Source organism: Ictidomys tridecemlineatus, chromosome 10, assembly GCF_052094955.1.
Source record: "Ictidomys tridecemlineatus isolate mIctTri1 chromosome 10, mIctTri1.hap1, whole genome shotgun sequence".
NCBI classification, from domain to species: Eukaryota; Metazoa; Chordata; class Mammalia; order Rodentia; family Sciuridae; genus Ictidomys; species Ictidomys tridecemlineatus.
In genome coordinates, this window is record NC_135486.1 from 30952988 (window position 1) to 30972456 (window position 19469).

At 51.7% G+C, this 19469-nt stretch overlaps 1 protein-coding gene across 3 annotated transcripts in view; it reads right to left on the reverse strand.

The window, feature by feature from the left end:
• The window catches only part of Syt2 (synaptotagmin 2), a 113092-nt gene continuing 93623 nt past the window's right edge, over positions 1-19469 (reverse strand). For all 3 annotated transcript variants that reach the window (XM_040276745.2, XM_078022602.1, XM_005330334.4), the window contains exons 2-9: positions 14209-14403; positions 13182-13348; positions 11659-11778; positions 11065-11232; positions 10602-10769; positions 9293-9410; positions 8216-8349; positions 1-6138 (exon numbers count right to left, since the gene is read on the reverse strand). In XM_040276745.2, the coding sequence (XP_040132679.1) occupies positions 5932-6138; positions 8216-8349; positions 9293-9410; positions 10602-10769; positions 11065-11232; positions 11659-11778; positions 13182-13348; positions 14209-14386 (1260 nt within the window). In that variant the 5' untranslated portion in view covers positions 14387-14403 and the 3' untranslated portion in view covers positions 1-5931. The remainder of the gene's footprint in view (positions 6139-8215; positions 8350-9292; positions 9411-10601; positions 10770-11064; positions 11233-11658; positions 11779-13181; positions 13349-14208; positions 14404-19469) is intronic.

Sequence of the window (19469 nt, forward strand, 5' to 3'; positions counted from 1 at the left end):
TTTCTTTCAACTCATTTCTTTAATAAGGAGACGCAGCTCATTACAAAATAACAATTTGACAAGAGATCAGACAAGAACAACAGAGTCCACATGAGGGGGTGGAGGGCATTGCCAAGCGGGGGCGGGCGGGGAGGGCTGCACGTGTGTCGTGGGCAGGAGGGCTCCTGGTGGGGCAAGATGGTCCAGGGTGAACTGGGTCAGGCAACCCTCTGCCCCAGGCCTAGTTTTCAACTTTTCTGGCCCCAGGGTTTTTAGAAAGCAACCAATCAAGTCCTTAGATGAGCAGGGTCAGGGCATACTGGTCATGCTTCTCTAAAGAGGACCCCCTAAAGACTGGGTTGCTAAGGTAGGCACAGCAGAAGCTCCCTTGCCCCCCTCACGGATGCTGCCCCCTCACCACAGACCCTCCCTCCAATCTTGCCTCAATTTCCCTGTCTGTGGAAAGTGGGAGGGACCAAGAGAGCTGGCCCTGGGATTTTTGTGTGCCCGGGTACTGTGATTTGTAACTGGCAGGGCTCACTCTGCCATCTCTGGCCTTGTCTAACACAACCCGCCTGATTCTCCTCAAGCAATTCTCCGGCCCAAGGCTTCCTGGGTTACTCACATGCATCACCGCCCTCCTGTGCTCTGGGGGCCCGGGGCCGCAGGCTGGGGACTGCACTTCAACCAGGGACCTTGGAAGGCTTTGGGCCCCTACTGCTTGCTATGCCTGGCGGGGGCTGGGGGAGCCAGCATGAGGGCCAGAGCCCAGGACACACCTGTTCTGCTGAGGGTCCTCTAAGCCATCCATAACCACGGCACCTACCCACCACTTCTGGAGGAGCCTGGCAGCCCTAGGGCCACCACACTATTGGGGTGCTCTCTCTCAGGCTGCAAAAGGAAGATGGGGATAAAGCCTAACCCACTACCAGCCCTAGGTTTCCCCCCACGAGTTCCTCCTCCATTACCCTCTAAGGACCCTGACACCTCAGTGGCAGTAGGCCAGGCTGGTTGAGGATCCAGGTTGTAAATGGAAACCCGACCACAGACTGAGCTGCTGACTGGCTGCTCCTGAAACTCTGGGTTGACTCTGCAGGGCCCCCAGGAAAGTAGCAGAACTGTGGCGTCCCACCGTGGAGATGGAGTGGAGCCATCAGACCACAGCCAGCCAGGGACACCTCCCAAGGCCCCACCAGAAGCCCTGGCCACCGTCCATCCTCATGACACGGGGCTGAGGAAGCAGGAGGGGAGGACAACAAGTGAGCCCTTCACAAGTGTTCTCTGGGGAGCCTGTCGGAGGGACACGGGGGCTCCTGGGAGGGCGGAGGGCGGTCTCCAGCAGAAGGCCCCCTTTATGGCTTTTCAGTTATTCAGACAGCGGGAGGAAGGGAGCCACGCCACACACGGACACGGAACACAGAAACAGTGGACACCAGATAGCAGGCGGGACACGGCGTGCCTTGGCCCTGCCCATAGATGCACCGCAGACGGGGGGCCTTCGGGGCCATGGTGTCCTCCAGCATCTTCTCCAACAGGGCCGGCACCAGGGCTGGAAACCCGTTCCCATCCCCTGACAGCTCCCATTATGGGATTCCCAACGGGGAAGGGTGGGTGTGGAGCTGGGGACAAAGACGTCACACAACAGAAAAGAGAAGGAGCAGCCTTGACCAGTTCTGTAAAATAGGCCTGAGGTTGGGGGACCGAGGGGACTCTCAGCATTGCCATGCGGCTATTTACAGAAGTTTATAGACATGCATCTTGACTCAACAAGATTCTGTTCGTATGTTTATAGATAACTATCTTCTTTTAATATATAACTAAATGCACATGGCAGGGGTCGGATGAGGCTCAAATGGCTTCAAAAGGTGGTTTTGTTGTCGCTTAAAAAATAAAGTATATCATGTATCTTCAAGTCACAGTGTCCCCTTCTCAATATTGCATTTCAAAAAACAGGTTAGGTCAAATCTGTGGTGACCAACCTCTGGCCCCCTGGGACTGAGCAGGAGAGGAGGGATGTGGTCATAGGGTAGGGTCATCAGACACAGTACAGGATGGCCAGTTAAATTTGAATTTCAGATAAACGATGAACCATTTTTAAGTATGGTGTGTCCCAAATATTGCCTACGACATCCTTAAAAATTGTATTGTTTATCTGAAATTCTGAATTCAATCATCCTATATTTTTACTTGCCAAATCTGGCACTGTGTATCACGGGACTCTGTGCCACAAGGATAAGGACCTAGGGCTCCCTGCCTGCCACCACCCATGGCTCTGATGAAAGGCCCCAACCAGCCTGAGGAGGGAAAGGGCGAAGGCAGAGGGGAAGAGGGCAGTCACTGGCTTCATCTCTTCCTCTTGAGGTGCACAGGCTCTCTCTACAGGGTTGGGTGAGATCAGAACTGAAGACTCAAAGAATAGCCTAGAGCATTAAAGGAACAAGGAATCTCTTGCTCCTGCAGCCAGGGAGAGCCTCTGCTGTCTCCCACCCACCCTGCCCTCACCCCATCACATAGAGGCCAGTTTATGAGAGACCCTGCAGCCACCCCTCTTCTCTCCCTGAAGCCTGGGGCCAGCAAAATCTCCCAAATCTGATTCTGCAGAGACACACGCTGTGTATGGTTTCTTGATAAGAAAGAAGACCAGGACCTGAAACTGTGGCCTGATCCCTGTCATCCAACCTCCAGCCAAGAAGCTCCAGGACCGTGGTTTCTCCTTCACCCCGAGCACCTGCTCAGCCTCTCCCAGGCCTCAGCTTCTGCTTCCAAAATCTAAAAAATCTGCCCGTAGCTTTGGCAGAGTTGGTTTTCCTTCTACATAAGATGATTCAGGGAGAAAGCAGCCTTGGCCCTCGTCCTAGTTTCTGAGTGGCTCTGAGTTTGGATTTTCATAGTTTCAGTCCCTCTGTAAAAATGCTGCTCTCGACTAAGCACTTTGCTCTCTCTGGAACAGACTTTGGAATGAAAACTCATAGCCCCAGAAGCATCCAGAACCCCTCACTAGTCAGACACCTAACTCTGTCCTGATTAGCTCTGACACTCCAGGACCCTGACATCCCCAGGAATAAATTCACACAGCAGTCAGGGTTTGGAAGGATGCTCTGTGGTTAGGCTTCCTCAGCCGTCAACTATAGAAACTTTCCAGCATTAGCATGTCCCACCTGCTTGTGGACCTCCCCTCCCGTTCTGGGAGCTCAACGGGACCAGCTGGGACCTGAGGGAGGACACGCTCCCAGCACCCACCGTGCTACCAGTAGAAGCCTCAGCAGCCTGTCCCCTCCAGGCTCCGCTCAAGGTGGGCTCTGAGTAGGAACTGTCCAGCCTCTATCTCCACGACCAGGCACACACGAAACACCAGGGGTTTCCTTTCCTTCTCTGTTTGGGAAGTGGTAAATCTTAGGCGCTAGAAGGGTTCAATGAAGCTCATGGGCTGAGAAGAATCCCAGGTGGTAGGAAGTGGATTGGGAGAAGGCAGAAGAAGGAAGGTCAAGGGGGTGAGATTGACAGGGGGTTTCCATGAATGAGGTTCGCGGGGACGTAAGTGAGGAAGGACCCTGAGAAAGCACCAAAATGCCTCAGCTCTGGGGAGGGAAGAAGAGTCCAGTGACTTCTGATGTCCACACCAAGACTCTGGTACTCTGTGGCCACCTTGATTCTGAAGGCACCCTATTGTCCTACAGTTTTCTACCATGACCACAACTCTGGTCCCAAGGACCACTGCTCATAATCCTCACCAGAGAGCTACCTTCTCATTGTTCACACACACACACACACACACACACACACACACACACACACACACGGAGTATAAAATGCATAACTTCCCATGTACCAAGGGCCACTGGTAGAAAGGGAGGGGACTCTGAGAGAGGCAAGCCAGGTCCTGCTTCCCGGTCTGCTTCTGCTGTAAGTGTCCCCTCACTCCCTGCTTCAACCAAAAAAAAAAAAAAAAAACAAAGCCAAGCAAAACCAAATTCCCTCCTCCCCCACTTTTTTGAATAAAAAGACACTCTGCACCTTCTCTGTGCTGGGGCCTCAAAGCCTGACTCAGTCCATCACCATCTACCTGTGTCAGGTTCCTACAGGAAGCTGAAGTGGCTCAGATGGGGCAGAAGGAAAATTCTGCCATTTTTTACTGGGAAAGAGAGTGATCCTCAGCCTCCTGGAGAAGCTGTGATTTTTTTTCTGGTAAGGAAATACCAAGAGCCTGAGAGCTTTAAGGATGAAAGAGAGAGATCAGAGGAAGGGAGACGAGGAGGGCTGGCCTCTAGCCACATGGGGGCCTGACTCTCTTGCCCATGCTGAAGTTTTGGAAGGGAACTCAGTGCAAACCTGACTAACATATATATGGCTTTTTATCAATGCTAGGGACAAAAGGTGAACAGGTATGGGACACAACTGGGCATGGGGTGGAAAACCTGGCACAAGGCTGGGAATATAGCTTAAGTGCTTGCCTAACATGCAGGAGGCCCTGGGTGTGATCCCCAGCACCACAAAACAAAAAAAAAATTGATGAAACACTGGTTGGTCTCCACCCATTTCAAATGAATGGCATTCACATCTTGACATTCACGGAGAAAAATCTCTCTGATGAATGGAAGGCTGAGGCCTCCTCGCACGTCTCGCTGGGCCGCTCTAGCAATCCATAAGCCAAGCACGGAAAGCAGAGGGCCCAGGGAGCAAGGAATAGGAATGGAAGGAATCCCACTGCTCCCCTCTGTACCGTCTCAGAAAATCTCCAGCATCTGTCCATCATCCTTCCCTTCTAACCACCCCCTTCTTACCTGGACCTCAGGGAAACTAAGAACATTTAAGCCTTCCTTTTAACGTTCTCTGGCTCTGTATAGATAACACGTCTTCAGACAGTGTTGATCCACTTAGACGCAAAGAGAAACAGAAGCAAAAGCATCATGGAGAACAAGGGCCCATGAACCATGCTGCTGAGACTCTGGAAAGGGAGAAAGTGTGTGTCCCACTGGTTGGGGCAAAGATCCAGGAGCTTAAGCTTGGTCTTTCAGGGTAACAGGACTTCTGTTGCTTCACAGTTCAATGTTCATTGTCAGCAAGAGTGAGATCCTGGGACCGATGGTCCCTGTGAAGAGTCTAACCAATCTAGGGATAGTTCATTTCCACGAATGTCCCAGAAACCCCACTTCTGGGGAAACATGATTGACAGGAGGAAGTCTGTGACGGCATCAGGGGTCTGGTTCTAGTTCTGGACACATCCAGTCCCCACATCTTGCTGCCTCCCAAATGTCCACCCAGAAGAGTATGAGGTCTTCCGGCCTCTGACTGGGATTCTGAGCCTTCTCCGCCATCTGGTAGACCATGTTCCACTCAGACAGTGGACTTTCTTCATCTCCTCATGTCCCTGAAGAGCCTTCTCTTCCCACAGAGGATCACTGTCTATGGCTCATCCCAGGAATGAAGAAAAATACTCAGACACCCACACACTCACACACACACACACACACACACACACACACAAATACACACACACACAAATACACACACACACACACACACACACACACACACATACACACGTTGGCTACTCTGTTGCCTTGGCTGTTGCAAAGCAAGACGTGCTGCCATGTTGTTGGTCCAGAACGCACAAAACCAGGAAGCGCTGCAACTTCCCGCCAGGAGAGGGCCTCACCCAGGGTGAGGCTTGAACAAAGCTTTGAGAGAGTGAGGGGGAACCGGCAGGACATGCAGCAACTGACCGCAGCTCCTGGGATGACGAACAGAGCCAGGCTTCTCTTCCACCTCTTAGGGGACTCTCCTCACACAGCCATCAAAGGAAAGTTGGTCTTGAAAAAGAGAAAAAGGAAGGAAAAACAAGGACACAACCACAAACGATGAAGAAAACCTCTAAGGTCGCATAACTGAGGTATTGATAGCTCTGGATCTTGTCAGTGTCCATCAAGGGCACGGGGTCCCAGCTGCGGCCATCTACTTATTCTTGCCCAGAAGTGCGTCCACCTCCTCCTCCGGCTTCAGTGAGTGCCACTGGGCGATGGGCCTCCGGGGGTTGGCCAGCATGTCAGACCAGTGTCGCAGCTCTGTGCCCGTGGCGTTGCTGCCCACAAAGATCTTGCCGATGGCTTCATTCTTGCCCAGCTTGTCATAGTCCAGCACAGTGACCACCACCTGGACTTTCTGCAAGGGAAGCCAAAGAGGGAGGACATTGGAAAGTGAAGACATGGAATTCCAAGTCCAAATTTCCCTCCATCAACATTTACTCCAAACAATTGGGAAGAAAGGCCTCCCTGGGCACCTTACTGCCTTCCATCTCGGGCTCCCAATAAGATTGAATTTACATGGAGGCAAAGGTCACACCTTTGGGGACAACCTGTGTTGCTACCAACAGCATTTTGTGCACCACAAAAAATGCTCCAGGCACTGTCAGTACTTGCAGAGGGGATGGGAGGAGGAAAAGATGAATTTTACCTCTAATGACATCAACATGCACGTAATCAAAAAATTGCCACACAAAGTAATAAACGTTATGCTAGAGAGGGGAACACCAGGTACAACAGAAACTCAGAGGAAATGACAGTCCTGCTTGGGTCAATACAGGAAGGGCTTCACAGACGGCAGAAAAGAGGGAAGAGAGTTCCAGAAAAGAAGATTAGCCTCAGAAAGGGAACAGAGACAGGAGAGTGCACTGGTAACTGAGAAACAGAAGTTCAGATTCACTGGAGTATAGATTGAGACACAGGAAGTGAGGTCAGCTGGGCAGGAAGTGAGGTCAGCTGGGCAAGAAGTGAGGTCAGCTGGGCAGGAAGTGAGGTCAGCTAAGGAGTTTGCACTTTATCAGTCAGATAAACAGTAGGCAGCTCCTGAAGACATAAGAGAAGGGGTGGCATGGATCTGTTAGGAGAACCTGGCCCCGAGGTGGGAGGAATGGACCTGATTGCAGGAGCACCCATTGCTAGGGGTCTGCAGGGGTGTATTAGTGAATGTGAACCAGGACAGTGGGGATGGGAAGTCAGGGCCAGACCAGAGAGGTATTTAGAGGAGAGAATCAAGAGGACTTGGTGAGCATTTGGACTTGTTGAGGGGACAGTCAATGCCTTTCTCCCCCCTCTCCCTACTAACTCAGGCTCAACCCTTAGGGCAAAGCTTTCTTTGCAAAATCTCCCCTACATCTTAGGCACACTGAAGCCACCATCCCACCGTGTTTGCTGGGCCCCTCCCACTATGAGGGCCTTGACACCAGGTCTGTGTCTTCTACACACTTATTTCCCCAGACACTAGCAAGTGCCTGGCACTTAGGAAATGCTCAGGAAATATGTTGAGTAAATGGGAAAAGAAAAAGGACTGGGGTCTCAGATGAAGCTCAGGCCTCTGACATGGGCCACTGGGAAGATGTGGGGTCATTCATTGAAAACAGAATTTAGACAAAGCAGATTTGGACGGGATCAGGGAGGGAGAAAACCATTATGTTGGCTTTGGACTTGTGGATTTGAGATGCTTGAGCCAGGATAGTTCACATCTGAAGCTTTCCATTGGGATCACATCTATTCCCCTAAAGATTCCGTAAATGACATCATGGACACCTCAAACCGGACAACTTCAACTCTGAAGAGCCCCTTGGCACTCTTGCCCTTCAAAGAGGGAGGAAAGGGGGAGGGACAGCTCCCCTGAAGAGAACCGCCCCCCTGCAAGCCCTTGCATCTGACTTCCAGCCCAGAATGGTCTGTGTCTCCCATCTTACCAAGTCCAGATCCCAGTCCCACCCAGAAGTGGAGAAAAACAAACCTCATCTCCACCCTGTACAGCACTTTCTGGTGGGACAGAAGGGAGGGAGGGAGGAAGGGAGGGAAAGAAAAGGAAAAGTGGGGGGGGAAGAGGAGGGAGGAAGGGGTTAGAGGGGAAGATGGGAGCAGACTTAGGGAGCAGGGACCATGGGGGCAGGGATGACCAAGGGAAGATGGAAGGGAAAGAGACTATTTCCTCCTTAGTCACTTCCAGTCTCACTGGTGTCACTCCCTGGCCCATATGTACAACCGTGTCCCTCCAAGTTCTAAAGGAGCAAAAAATCTGTGGAATGTTTTTAATTACTTCATGTTCATCTCCTCCAAAAGGGAGACCCTGGGGAAGAGTCCCCATGTGGCATTCCCCCACCAGAGTGACACTCGTCCATGGTTTGAGGAAACTCCTGGGTGAGTCCCCTGCCCTCCACCCGCCTCCTGGCCCAGCTCCGCGCCTGAGGTCCGTCAGGCTCACGCACCTGGATCTGCTCAAAGGGGATCTCAAAGCTGAAGGACTCGTTAAAGTAGGGGTTCAGGGTCTTCTTCTTCACCGTTGTCTTCTTCTTCTTGAGCCTCTTGCCGTTCTGCATCAGGTGGATCTTCACATAGGGGTCTGTGGCGGGGAGAGTGCAACCCAAAAAGCTCCTTTAGCCCACGTCCTCCCTCCCAGGTACCCAGGGCCTCCGTGGAGGATAAGGGGGTGGGAATCTCCACCCGGCTGAGACCAGGCCCTCAGAAAGCCCTGAGGCACAGGACAGGAAACCCAAAAGACACAGAGGATCCTCAAGGCTGGCAGTAGGTTTCACCTCAAGGACCAGTTCTGACTGATTGCTTGTGGCTTCCTGGAGCATCACAGTGAGGAAATTTCTGCTTCTAAGTTAGGCCTCGTGATAGAGTATGGGGCTCAGCTGGTGATGACTGTGCTAGGCAGGGGCACCTCTGCCTAGTCCTGATCCTGCCCAAGCCCATCTTCCCAAACTTGCAGATGAGACAGTAAGACTGAAGAAGGGAAATGACCCATCAAAGGTCACGTACTGGCTCAGTGACTGAGTTCAGCACAGGCTGATTCTCTGGGACAGCACGGCAGAGACAGGGGGCTGCAACCACCAGTACCTGGTGATTCAGGTGTCGGGCCCCATTCCTCACCAGGTAAGTCTAAAACTCAGCGCCTGCCATGTATGCATGGAGTCCCTTGCCAGGGCAGAGCCAGCAGAGCCTACCGCCTCTCCTGGAAGTGTCCCCAGTGGGGTGGCCTGATGGAGAGGCCCACTTTGGGTAGGCCTCATCCACTTCCTACACTTCCCTGGGAGAAGCAAAATCCTGTCACAACTCATCGAAATCTCTCTGATCCTCTGTAGCCCACAGGGCATGGCCGGGGAGCACTGGGAAGACACCTCAGACAGGGGGTCAGAGCTCCCCTGCTCTGAAGGCAGACACCCAGGTCCCAGGACAGGAAAGACCTCCTCCTCCTTGCTGGGGTGTGCCATCTCCTGGGGTTCTGGGCCGTGACTGGCTCACTGGTGCCACCCAATGGCAGCCAGAAGCTCTGCATGTACCTGAAAGGCCACCCACGTCCATCTTCTTGAGGTTCTTGGCCTCCAGGATGCAGACAGTGAGCTTCCCGGCCGTGGGCACGTAGCGTAGGGAGGTGCAGATGTCGCCCAGCTTCTCTGGCTGTCCAGGGGAAGAAGTGGGACTCAGGTCACCTCAGCCATCCCACTGTCGCTAGCATGGCTGACCCCATCTTGTGAAGACTAGCACATCCATGTTGCCACCTCCCTCAGTCCCCAGTCCCCAGAGCTGTGATGGTTGAGAAGGTCCTTCAGTGTCTGACCTCGGGGCCTGGCCTAAGATGCAGTTCACAGCCGCGTCCTGAGGAGGCCGACGGGTGAGTGGAAGCTGGGGCAGTGGGACCAAGCAGACCTGGGCAGGTGTGGGAAGTGCTCAGCCCCTTCCCCAGGCCCAAGCCAGGTGGGAAGGGCAGGAGCAGGTGTGAGGTCAAGTGTTCATTCCCAGGGGAACTGGAGGCTGCTTATCTCAGAAGTCTCCTCCCTGAGCCATCTCCCCTGGCCAACCGTTCCCCTTGCAGAGCGGTTTATGGGTTTCAAAGCACTTTTCCTCCTCCTCCTCCTCCTCCCCCCTTCATCCCCCCTCCTCCTCCCCTCTCCTCCTCCCCCTCCTCCTCCCCTTCCTCCTCCCCCCCTTCATCCCCCCTCCTCCTCCCCCCTCCTCCTCCCCTTCCTCCTCTCCCCCTCCTCCTCTTTCTTCTTCTTCTGTTCCTGGCACTGCAGTGTGTGTAGACAGGCAAGGATTCTTGTGACTCATGAGAAATGGAGACTCTCAGAGGGAGATGGTTTCCTCAGAGTCACACAGCAATCTGGCATTGAGGACCGGAGGAGGACTGGGGTTCCTGATTCCTAAGGTCTCTGCTAAAATGGGGGTTTGGGCACACGGTCAGTGCTTAGTGAATATGTGGTGACTGAAGGAAGTGTCCTTAGCAGTTGCTTGAAGGACAAGCTTCCGTGCTGAGAAAACTTTAGAGCAAATATGAGCCTTCCTGATGGGTAAACTGAGGCACTCATGCGTCCCTGGCCCTAAGTGACAGCAGAATCTAGGAGAAACAGTAATAACGACTTCCTTATTTGGGTGGACAATACCAGGCGCTTTACAAGGATAGTTGATCTTCACCTTGGAGTCTCAGCAACTTGCCCAGAGTCAACAGCCAGGCATGTGGAGCTGGACCTTGACCCTGGAGGCCCGACTCGCTGTCCACCCTGTTCCCGTCATGCTGAGTGAGCCAGGGGAGGGAGCCCAGGCCAGCAGTGGCATTTCCTTCCTCTGGACCCGGCCTACTCCCGCTCTCACCTCCTCCTTCTCTCCGCCCTGCAGGTCTCTCCACTCCTCGATGGGCTGGCCAAGGTCCACGGTGTTCATGGGCACCTTTACCTCTCCAATGATGTCATGTTTGGAGAAGCGGTCAAAGTCGTAGATGGCCATCACCAGGGTTTTGCCCCCGAGCTCCTGGTATGGCACCTGTCGGGCACAAGTGGGATCAGAAAGCGAGGCTGTGGGCAGGTGCCTGAGCCCCTGCTCCAGCCATCCCTTGGGGCTCCCAGCAGTGCTCAGAGACAGAGAGGAGATGGGGGCCTGAGGGAACAGTAGGAGGGACCCCATCCTCCACAGAGGTCTACAGGGACTCCATGTAGCCTACACCGGCCACTGTTGGATTGAGCTGGTCCCAGGGCCCCAGCCATGGCTAAGCACCAGGGAAAGGTCTGCACAACTCAGAGGCAGGGAGCGGGCTTAGCCATTCTCCTGTCCTCCTCACCTTGAAGGTGAAGGTCTCATTGAAGGCAGGGTTCAGGGTCTTCCGATGGACTTTGGTTTCATATTTCTTCTTCTTGTCTGGAAGAAGGAAGACTTTGACGTAAGGGTCTGAGGTGCCGCCCATGTCCAGGGCAGGTAGCTCAGCAGCCTGCAGCACGCCCACTGTGAGCTGTGGAGAGAGAGGGAAGGGCCTGAGTACCTGCTGCCCCAGACCAGGTCCCACCCCAATCCTGGCCCCACCCGTCCCTCCCAGTGGGGGCTGCTGGAGCGCAGGCCAGGCCCCTGCTGGAGGGCAGACTGGTCTCCATCTCCACTCCCAGAAATTCGGGATGATGTTTGGAGAACCTGAAGTTGAGAGATGAGTTGCTTTACCTGAGCTTGGTGGGCAGGTTAATAGCAGAGTCCCCCTGGAACCTCCCCAGATCACATGGTGGCCATGCCAGGGTTGACACCCAGGGATATACCCCCTGTGGCTTCCAACTTGCCCTCTCCATGGAAAGGGACAATGTCCGCAACCTCTAGAATCACTACGTCTATCCCCATTCTGCCCTAAGAACCAAGCCCCGCCTCGCCTGTCCCCGCCAGCCCCACCCACCTGGTTCGCCTGAAAGTCATAGTCCAAGGAAAACTGCAGTTTGCCCAGGTTCTCCGGCTCCTTCTCCTCCTCCCCTTCGCCTTCCCCCTCGGTCAGGCCCGTCTCATTGTCATCGTCATCCTGGGGACCTGAAGGTGGGGAAATGGATTAAAAGGAGAGAAGAGAGCAACTTGGCCCAGCAGGTGACGGGAACCTGGCCCCTCTGTGCCAGACCCTGAGCCAGAGCTGAGTGGGGCCATGCGGGAAGGTGGCGTGGACGCTGCATTGGGAAGCCAGGCTCTGGGCTTGGCGCCTCGCTCCCCTCCAGGAGCACAGTGCCAGGTGACCAGGAGCTCTGCCACGTGGCAGAGCTTGCTTCTGGAGGCAGGGGACTCACTTCTGTCACAAGAACATTCCCCCACACTTTCCCCAGCTCGGACCCCTCTCCCCATCCTGGGCAAGACATACCAGCAGGGCATCCCGGGCCAGCAGGAGCAGGGCGTGTCCACAGAGGAGGGAAGAGAGGAGAGAAAGTCAGAGAAAAGCCTGTGGCTCAAGCCAGCCCCTGATGTCACCGCCACAAGGTGAGCTCAGGACGACTAGGCCCAGGTCACTCTTGGACACACACACACACACACACACACACACACACACACACACTGCAGGCTTCTTCTGGCCCGTGTACACACGTGCACATAAGCACTCAAGACCACAATGACTTCTGGTCAAATTCTTGAGGCTGCCTCTTCCTTTCAACCTCCATCCTGGTTCCTTGAGTGAGAAAGGCCACCCGTCACCTCCAATGCAAACATGGGGACCGTGATGCCCACAGGGGCCTCTGTAAACTTGAGGCTTTGGCATATAAAGGACCTTTTGAGGCTGACCAACACCAACAGACAGTGGTAAATTAAATTAAATTATTATGATGCACCACGCACGCCTGCAATCCCAGCAACTCGGGAGGCTGAGGCAGGAGGATCGTGAGTTCAAAGTCAGCCTCAGCAACTTAGGCACTAAGCAACTCAGAGAGACACAGAAAAAGAGCTGGGGGTGTGGCCCAGTGGTAAAGTGGCCCTGGGTTCAATTCCTAGTACCCAAAAATAAATAACAGTTATTCTGATGAGTCATGATTCCATTCGCCCCTGACCTGGTGCCTGAAGACCTTTCTCCCGGCTCATTCAACTCCTCACCCCGGCCCAGCCCAGCTAGATGCCTCCAAACAGGCACCTGCTGTCCTTCAGTCTGTCCTGGCGGGAAAACACAGGGTCACCCACAGTGTCCTCCTGGTGATGGAGGGGTCTGCCTTGCCCTCCTCTGTTCCAGTGGCTGCCTGGGATGGGGGCCTGGCTCTCTCCCTTTCCTTCTCAGGGATGAGCTCATGCTGTCGCTGGGTAAGCTCCCCTTGCCACTAGCAGACGGTGGATGAGGTTACCCTACACGCAGCCCACAGAGCCCCGTGGAGTCTGCAGGAGGAGCCAGCTTAGCCGTGGCAGCCCCGGAGCCACCGCGTGGCGGCCAGCAGACGCCTGGCCACCCTCACCTACCTGGCCCCCCTTCATGTCCTTCATGTTCATGGCATTCTTCATGCCTTTGCCCTTCTCCTTCTTGTTCTTCTTCTTCTTGCAGCAGCATTTCTTGCAGATGCAGAAGCAGCAGGTGAGGATCAGGAGGCCCGCAACCACGGCGATGGCGATCAGAGCCCAGGGAGGCACTGCCCACAGAGAAGAGCCCCGGTCAGCACACTGGGCCTCGCGGCCCGGACCCCGCAGCACTGGCAAACAGGGGCCCGTGACCCCACCCCACCACCCACGTTGTCCCTTTCTCAAGCCACGTGTCCATGCATGGTTTGCAGAGTTGCAGTGCTCGGGCGACTGTCCAGCAATGCCCTGCTCTTCCCCAGCCTGTGGCTCTGGTGGAGGAGAGAGCGTCGGGTGCTGCTCAGAAGAAGACCAGCTCGTCTCCATTAACAGGAGTGTGTCTACTTTGATCCTCGGAGAAGCTCACGCTGGAGCAGATGGACTGGTCCTTATCACACCCGTGTGAAGGAAGAGTCCCTTGGCCCCACCACTAGTGTGGAGAGGGCTGACTCAGGGACAGAGGCTCTTTAAGGTTCTGGCCACCAGGAAGCCTGGGCTTTGCAAGGTCAGGTGTTCCCTGTGGGGGTGGGCTGCTCTCCGTGGTCCTGAAGCACTGGGTCTCACCAGTGTGGCTGCCCCCCCAGAAACTGGGCCTGTGCACACAGCCTTGGCCAGAGTTCAGAAAGCAGCGGGGCTTTTATTTTCCATATTTCAAAATGAAGTGGTTTTACTATACTACCGAAAACTATGATTTGTACAAATTTTTCCTTTTAAAATAATGTTTTAAGTTGTAAAATATTTTCCCCTTGCTGGGAGTTGAGGCACGTAAACCAATCTCCTTGGTCACCCCATTAGTTCAAGACCACAGCCCCCTTCCTAAAGGGGTTCTGCAGAGAATCCAGGCTGAGACCCACGCTTCAGACCCACCCATCCCAGCTCTGCCCTGCCCACAGGCCCCACCCAGAGTCCCCTCTCAGCCCCCAGGGCCACTCACAGGGGATCTTGTTGATCTCGTTGAAGAACTTGTCCTTCAGCTTGGCGAACATGTCCTCCTGGCTCTCCCCCGCGCCCCCGCCCCCCGTGGAGTTGTCTGCAGGGCCGACTGGCAGCGGGGCAGTAGTGGTGGCAGGAGCCACAATGGGCTCCTGGTTCCTCTTGAAGATGTTCCTCATGGTGGCAGAGGGGACAGCTGGGGATGAGAGGGGAAGAGGGCAGGGTGAGCATCCAGGGACCCCGATGCAGAAAGCGCTGCCCAAAGGACCAGAGAAAGCTGTCTTAAGAGCTTGTGTGGACGTTAGAGAGGACAAGGAAAGGGAAGTCAGCAGAGTGGAGAGGACCAGGGGAGGGAGGAGGGGAGGGAAGAGGGAATACTGGGAATGATATGGCCAAGTTACACCGTCATACTGAGTGCACGTATGAATATGTAACCACAAATCCCACCACTACGCACAACTATAATGCACCAAGAAAAATGCAGAAAAAAAGCCAAAAACTATTAATAGCAATCCCTTTAGAGTTCAAAGATGTTCTGCATAACGTTAACACCTGTGCAAAAACACAATAGCCATCACGTCAGTACACGTATATTCAGGGGCTGCACAAAGTACTCTCTCCATGTATGACCTCGTTTAATCTAAACAACCAAAGTATTATTGTTCCCACTTACCAGATGGGGAAACAGAGGTTCAGAGAGGTTAGGAAATCTTCCCAAAGTAATTCAGTTGAACAAGTTGGCTCTCTGACAGCTTTGTCTGACTCCAAAACCTAGAAATCTAATCTCTTTCCCAGATTCACTTAAATCTAACCCTGCAGCAGGTCTAGGAAGGAGCAAGGTTTTCAGGGAGATCTCTTTCAGCTTCTGTTCTCTCTGACTTCAGTCACTTTACCCTGATTCTTTGCCTGTCCAAACAAGGCTCACGCACAACGCTCCTACTCACTGCCGGGCTCCGTCTCCTCCCCTGTCCTCTAGGCCTCTCTCCTCAGCCCTCTTCCCCGCCTCCCCGTCTCCCCCAGCACCCACCTCTTCCCCCATGGCTGGATCTCCATCCCCCGCTATGCCCCTCCTCCACCTGCAAGAACTGGATTCACCAATAATAAATGTGACCCAAGATGACTGCAGAAAATCTGGGGATGGAGGCAAAATTGGGGGATGAAGGAGAGAGAAGAGGGGAGAGGAAGGAAGGGGAGGGAAAGAAGGAGCAAAGGAGGAAGGAGAGGCCACGTTTCTACCATCCAGAGAGCTAAGGTGAGCATTCAGTATATTTCATGCCACTATTTTCTTCTGGCTGTTTGACTTGTTGAGACCACGCTATATATAATTTGGTTCTGCCTTTTGTTTTTTACCTAAAATATTATCAGAAACCTTTTACTTTATCCCTAAATTTTTCCTTTTCATTAAATAGCTAAATTATATCCCACTGTAGAGTAATTGGTTAGTCAATGTCAAAATGTCTGGACGTTTAGATAGTTTCCAACTGTTTGCTAGCAGAAATATTACTATGTGGCTGGGTATGTAGCTTATTGGTTGGGCTCTTGCCTAGCATGTGCAAGGCCCCAGGTTCAATAACACACACACACACACACACACACACACACACACACACACACATATATATATATGCTATACCACCCACCACCTGGATTTTTTATTTTTTGTTTTGAGACAGGGACTTGTTAGTTGGCAGAGACTGGCCTCAAACTTGCAATCCTCCTGCCTCAGCCTCCTGAGTTGCTGGGATTACAGGTGCATGCCACCATGCCTGGTTGAGGTTATATTCTTGAGTTTCTGCCTCACCCCCAATCGTGTGCCCACATAGTATTTCTGCTTCTCACGACTGGGTGGGTATGTGCCTCCTCCCTCCACACCAAGCACACACCATGGGTTCCAAGGAGGTGTCCATTGGCTGCTGCACCCCAGGAAATCCAGCAGTGTAGACACAGAGGCAGACCAGCTCATAAGAATGAACAGCATCCGTTTCACCTAATGACAATTTGCCATTTGTCTTTTGGCTGAGAATTGAACTCAGGGGCACTTTACCATGGGGCTATATTCCCTGTCCTTTTTATTTTTTGAGACAGGATCTCACTAAGTTGTGGAAGGTCTAAGTTGGCCGTGAACTTGTGATCCTTCTGCCTCAGCCTCTCGAGTCACTGGGATTGATTACGGGTGTGAACCACCACACTGGACTCCAACAATTTACAATATATTTGAAATTAAAACAAGCATGGAAATACACATGGAGTTACAAAAACAAGCATGCAATTACAGAGCAGGATGCACACAGTTTTATTTTATTTTATTTCATTTATTCTGTACCTGGGATAGAATCCAGGAGGGCTTAACCACTGAACCACACCCCCAACCCTTTTTTAAATTTTTATTTTGAGACAGGGTCTCACTAAGTTGCTTAGGACCTTGCTAAGTTGCTGAGGCTGACCTTGAATTTGCAATCCTCCTGCCTCAGCCTCCTGAGTCCCTGGGACTACAGGTGACCCCCACGTGCCTGGCAGCAGGAGAATTTTAAAGGAAAAATGTGAGACTGTTCTGGTCAGGTCAATTCTCCACTGCGCTGAGATCTGAGGGAGATTTTAGGGGTTCGAAGTTCTGTCTTTTAGGGCCCCCTGGACCTGCTCTCGGGCTGGCAGGCCCCTCAGGTTCTCTGAGAACTGCAGTCAGCCCATCACCAGAGAAAAATGAGAGCCAGGTATGCCCACAGCCTGCCCAACTGCCCAGGACCTTTAAAAAATAAATAAATAACAGCTCTCCCAAGTTTATACTTCATCCACCATATAATTTACTCATTTAAAGTATTCAGTGGTTTCAGGGTGGTCACAGAGTTGTGGAACTACAGCTATGAGATAATTTTAGGACATTTCCCCTCCCCCAAAAGAAACCCCATGCCCACCAACTGCTACTCCCCACGCACACTCTCCCCCCAGCTCTCGCCACCACCCATCTTTCCATCTCCTTAGATTTGCCTTTTCTAAACATTTCATATAAATGGTTTCCTAAGCCAGGCGCAGTGGCGCACACCTGTAATCCCAGAGTTTGGGGAGGCTGAGACAGGAGGATTGAGAGTTCAAAGTCAGCCTCAGCCACTTAGAGAGGCTCTAAGCAGTTTAGCGAGACCCTGTCTCTAAATAAAATGTAAAAGGGGGCCAGGGATTTGGCTCAGTGAGCCCAGGAGCTCAATCCTCGGTATCCAAAAATAAGTAAATAAATAGATGATAGATAAATGGATTCCTTACACACGCAACCTTTGGGACTGGCTTCTTTCATTTAGTATGATGTTTTCGGGGTTCACCATGGTGTAGCATATATCAGTTCTTTATGTCTATCATTGCCAAATAACACTCTATTGAATAAACAGGACACATTTCTGTTTATCTCTTCATCCATTTAAGGACCTCTGGGTTAGTTCCACTTTGGGGTTATCATGAACAGTCCTGCTGTGAACATCCACGTGTGAGTTTTAGTGTGGACATGGATTTCCCTGTCTCTTAGATACACACCGAGGACTGAGACTGCTGGGTCATGTGGTTACTGTGTTTGACATTTTGAGGAATTAGCCAACTATCTTGCAAGGTGGTTGCAAGGAATTGATGTTCTTTTCAGCAACGGATGAGGGCTCCACGTTCACCAGGACAATACGTGTCATGCCTTTTGTTTACAGCCTTCTTAGTGAGGGATGAAGCTGTATCTCACTGTGGCTTTGATTTGCATTTCCCTGATGACTAATGATGCTCAACATCTTTTTATGTGCTTATTAGCCATTTGATTGTTTTCTTTGGAGGAATGCCTACTCAAGCCCTCTGCCAATTTTTTAATTGAGTGTTTGTCTTTTTATTATTGAGTTGTAAGAGTTCTTTACATATTCTGGATACCCGTTCCTTGTCAGATGGTAGAGGGTGGGCGGGGGCAGATTCCCTGCCCCTGCGCACACCTCTTCAGGAGCCAGCAGCACGCCCACCCTGCAGGGGACCAAGAGGATTATCACATATATGATTTTTGATGATGTCCAATGTATTTCTTTTGTTGCTTATGCTTTGGTGTTGTATCTAAGAAACAATCACATAACCCCAGGTCACCGAGATTTACTCCTATGTTCTCTTACAGGATTTTATAGTTTTACATTAAGATCTATAGTTCAATTTGAGTCATTTCTTGTGCATAGTATAAAGAAAGGGGTCATCCCAGGATCCCAGGCACATTGGTGCACGCCTGTAATCCCAGAGGCTTGGGAGCCTGAGGCAGGAGGATCGTGAGTTCAAAGCCAGCCTCAGCAACTTTGTCAGGCCCTAAGCAACTTAGTGAGACCCTCCTTAAAAAATAAAAAGGGCTGAGGGGATTAAGTGCCCCTGTGTTCAATCCCCAGTATATTAAAAAAAAAAAAAAGGAAAGGGTCCAAATTCACTATGTGGATATTCATTTGACACAGTACTATTTATTGAAAAGACACTCTTTCCCCACTGAATTATCTTAGTACCCTTGTAAAATACAAGCTAACCATAAATGCAATGGTTCATTTCCTGGACTCCCAACTCGGTTGCATTGATCTGTCTGTCTCTCCTATGCCATGCTATCTTGAAACTGTTTTGAAATCTGGTGGTGTGACTCTTTCAACTTTATTCTTTTTATAAGATTGTTTTAGCTATTCTAGGCCCCTAGCATTTCCATAGGATTTTTAGGGATCAGCTCATTTATTTATATAATATATAAGATAACTAACTGGGATTTCGGTAGGGATTGTGTTGAATCTGTAGATCAATGGAGGGATTATTGCCATCTTTTTTCTGATTTGTTTTTTATTTGTTCTAATTAATTATGCAGGACAGTAGAATGCACTTTGACATATCATACACAAATGGAGTATAACTTCTCATTCTTCTGGTTGTACATGATGTAGAATCACACAGGTTGTGTGCACAGAGGGTAATACCGTCTGACTCACTCTACTATCCTTCCTACCCCACTCCCTCTTCCTGTCCCTTCACAACCCTCTGCCTAATCCAAAGTACCTCTATTCTTCCCTAGCCTCTCCCCGATTGTGAATTAGCATCCACACACCAGAGAAAACATCAGGTCTTTGGTTCCTTGGGATTGGCTTACTTTGTTTAGCATGATATTCTCCAGCTCCATCCACTTACCGGCTAATGCCATCATTTCATTCTTCTTTAAGACTGAGTAATGTTCCATTGTGTATATATGAAATTTTACAATGTCTTTCCATTTATTTAGGTCTTTAATTTCTTCAA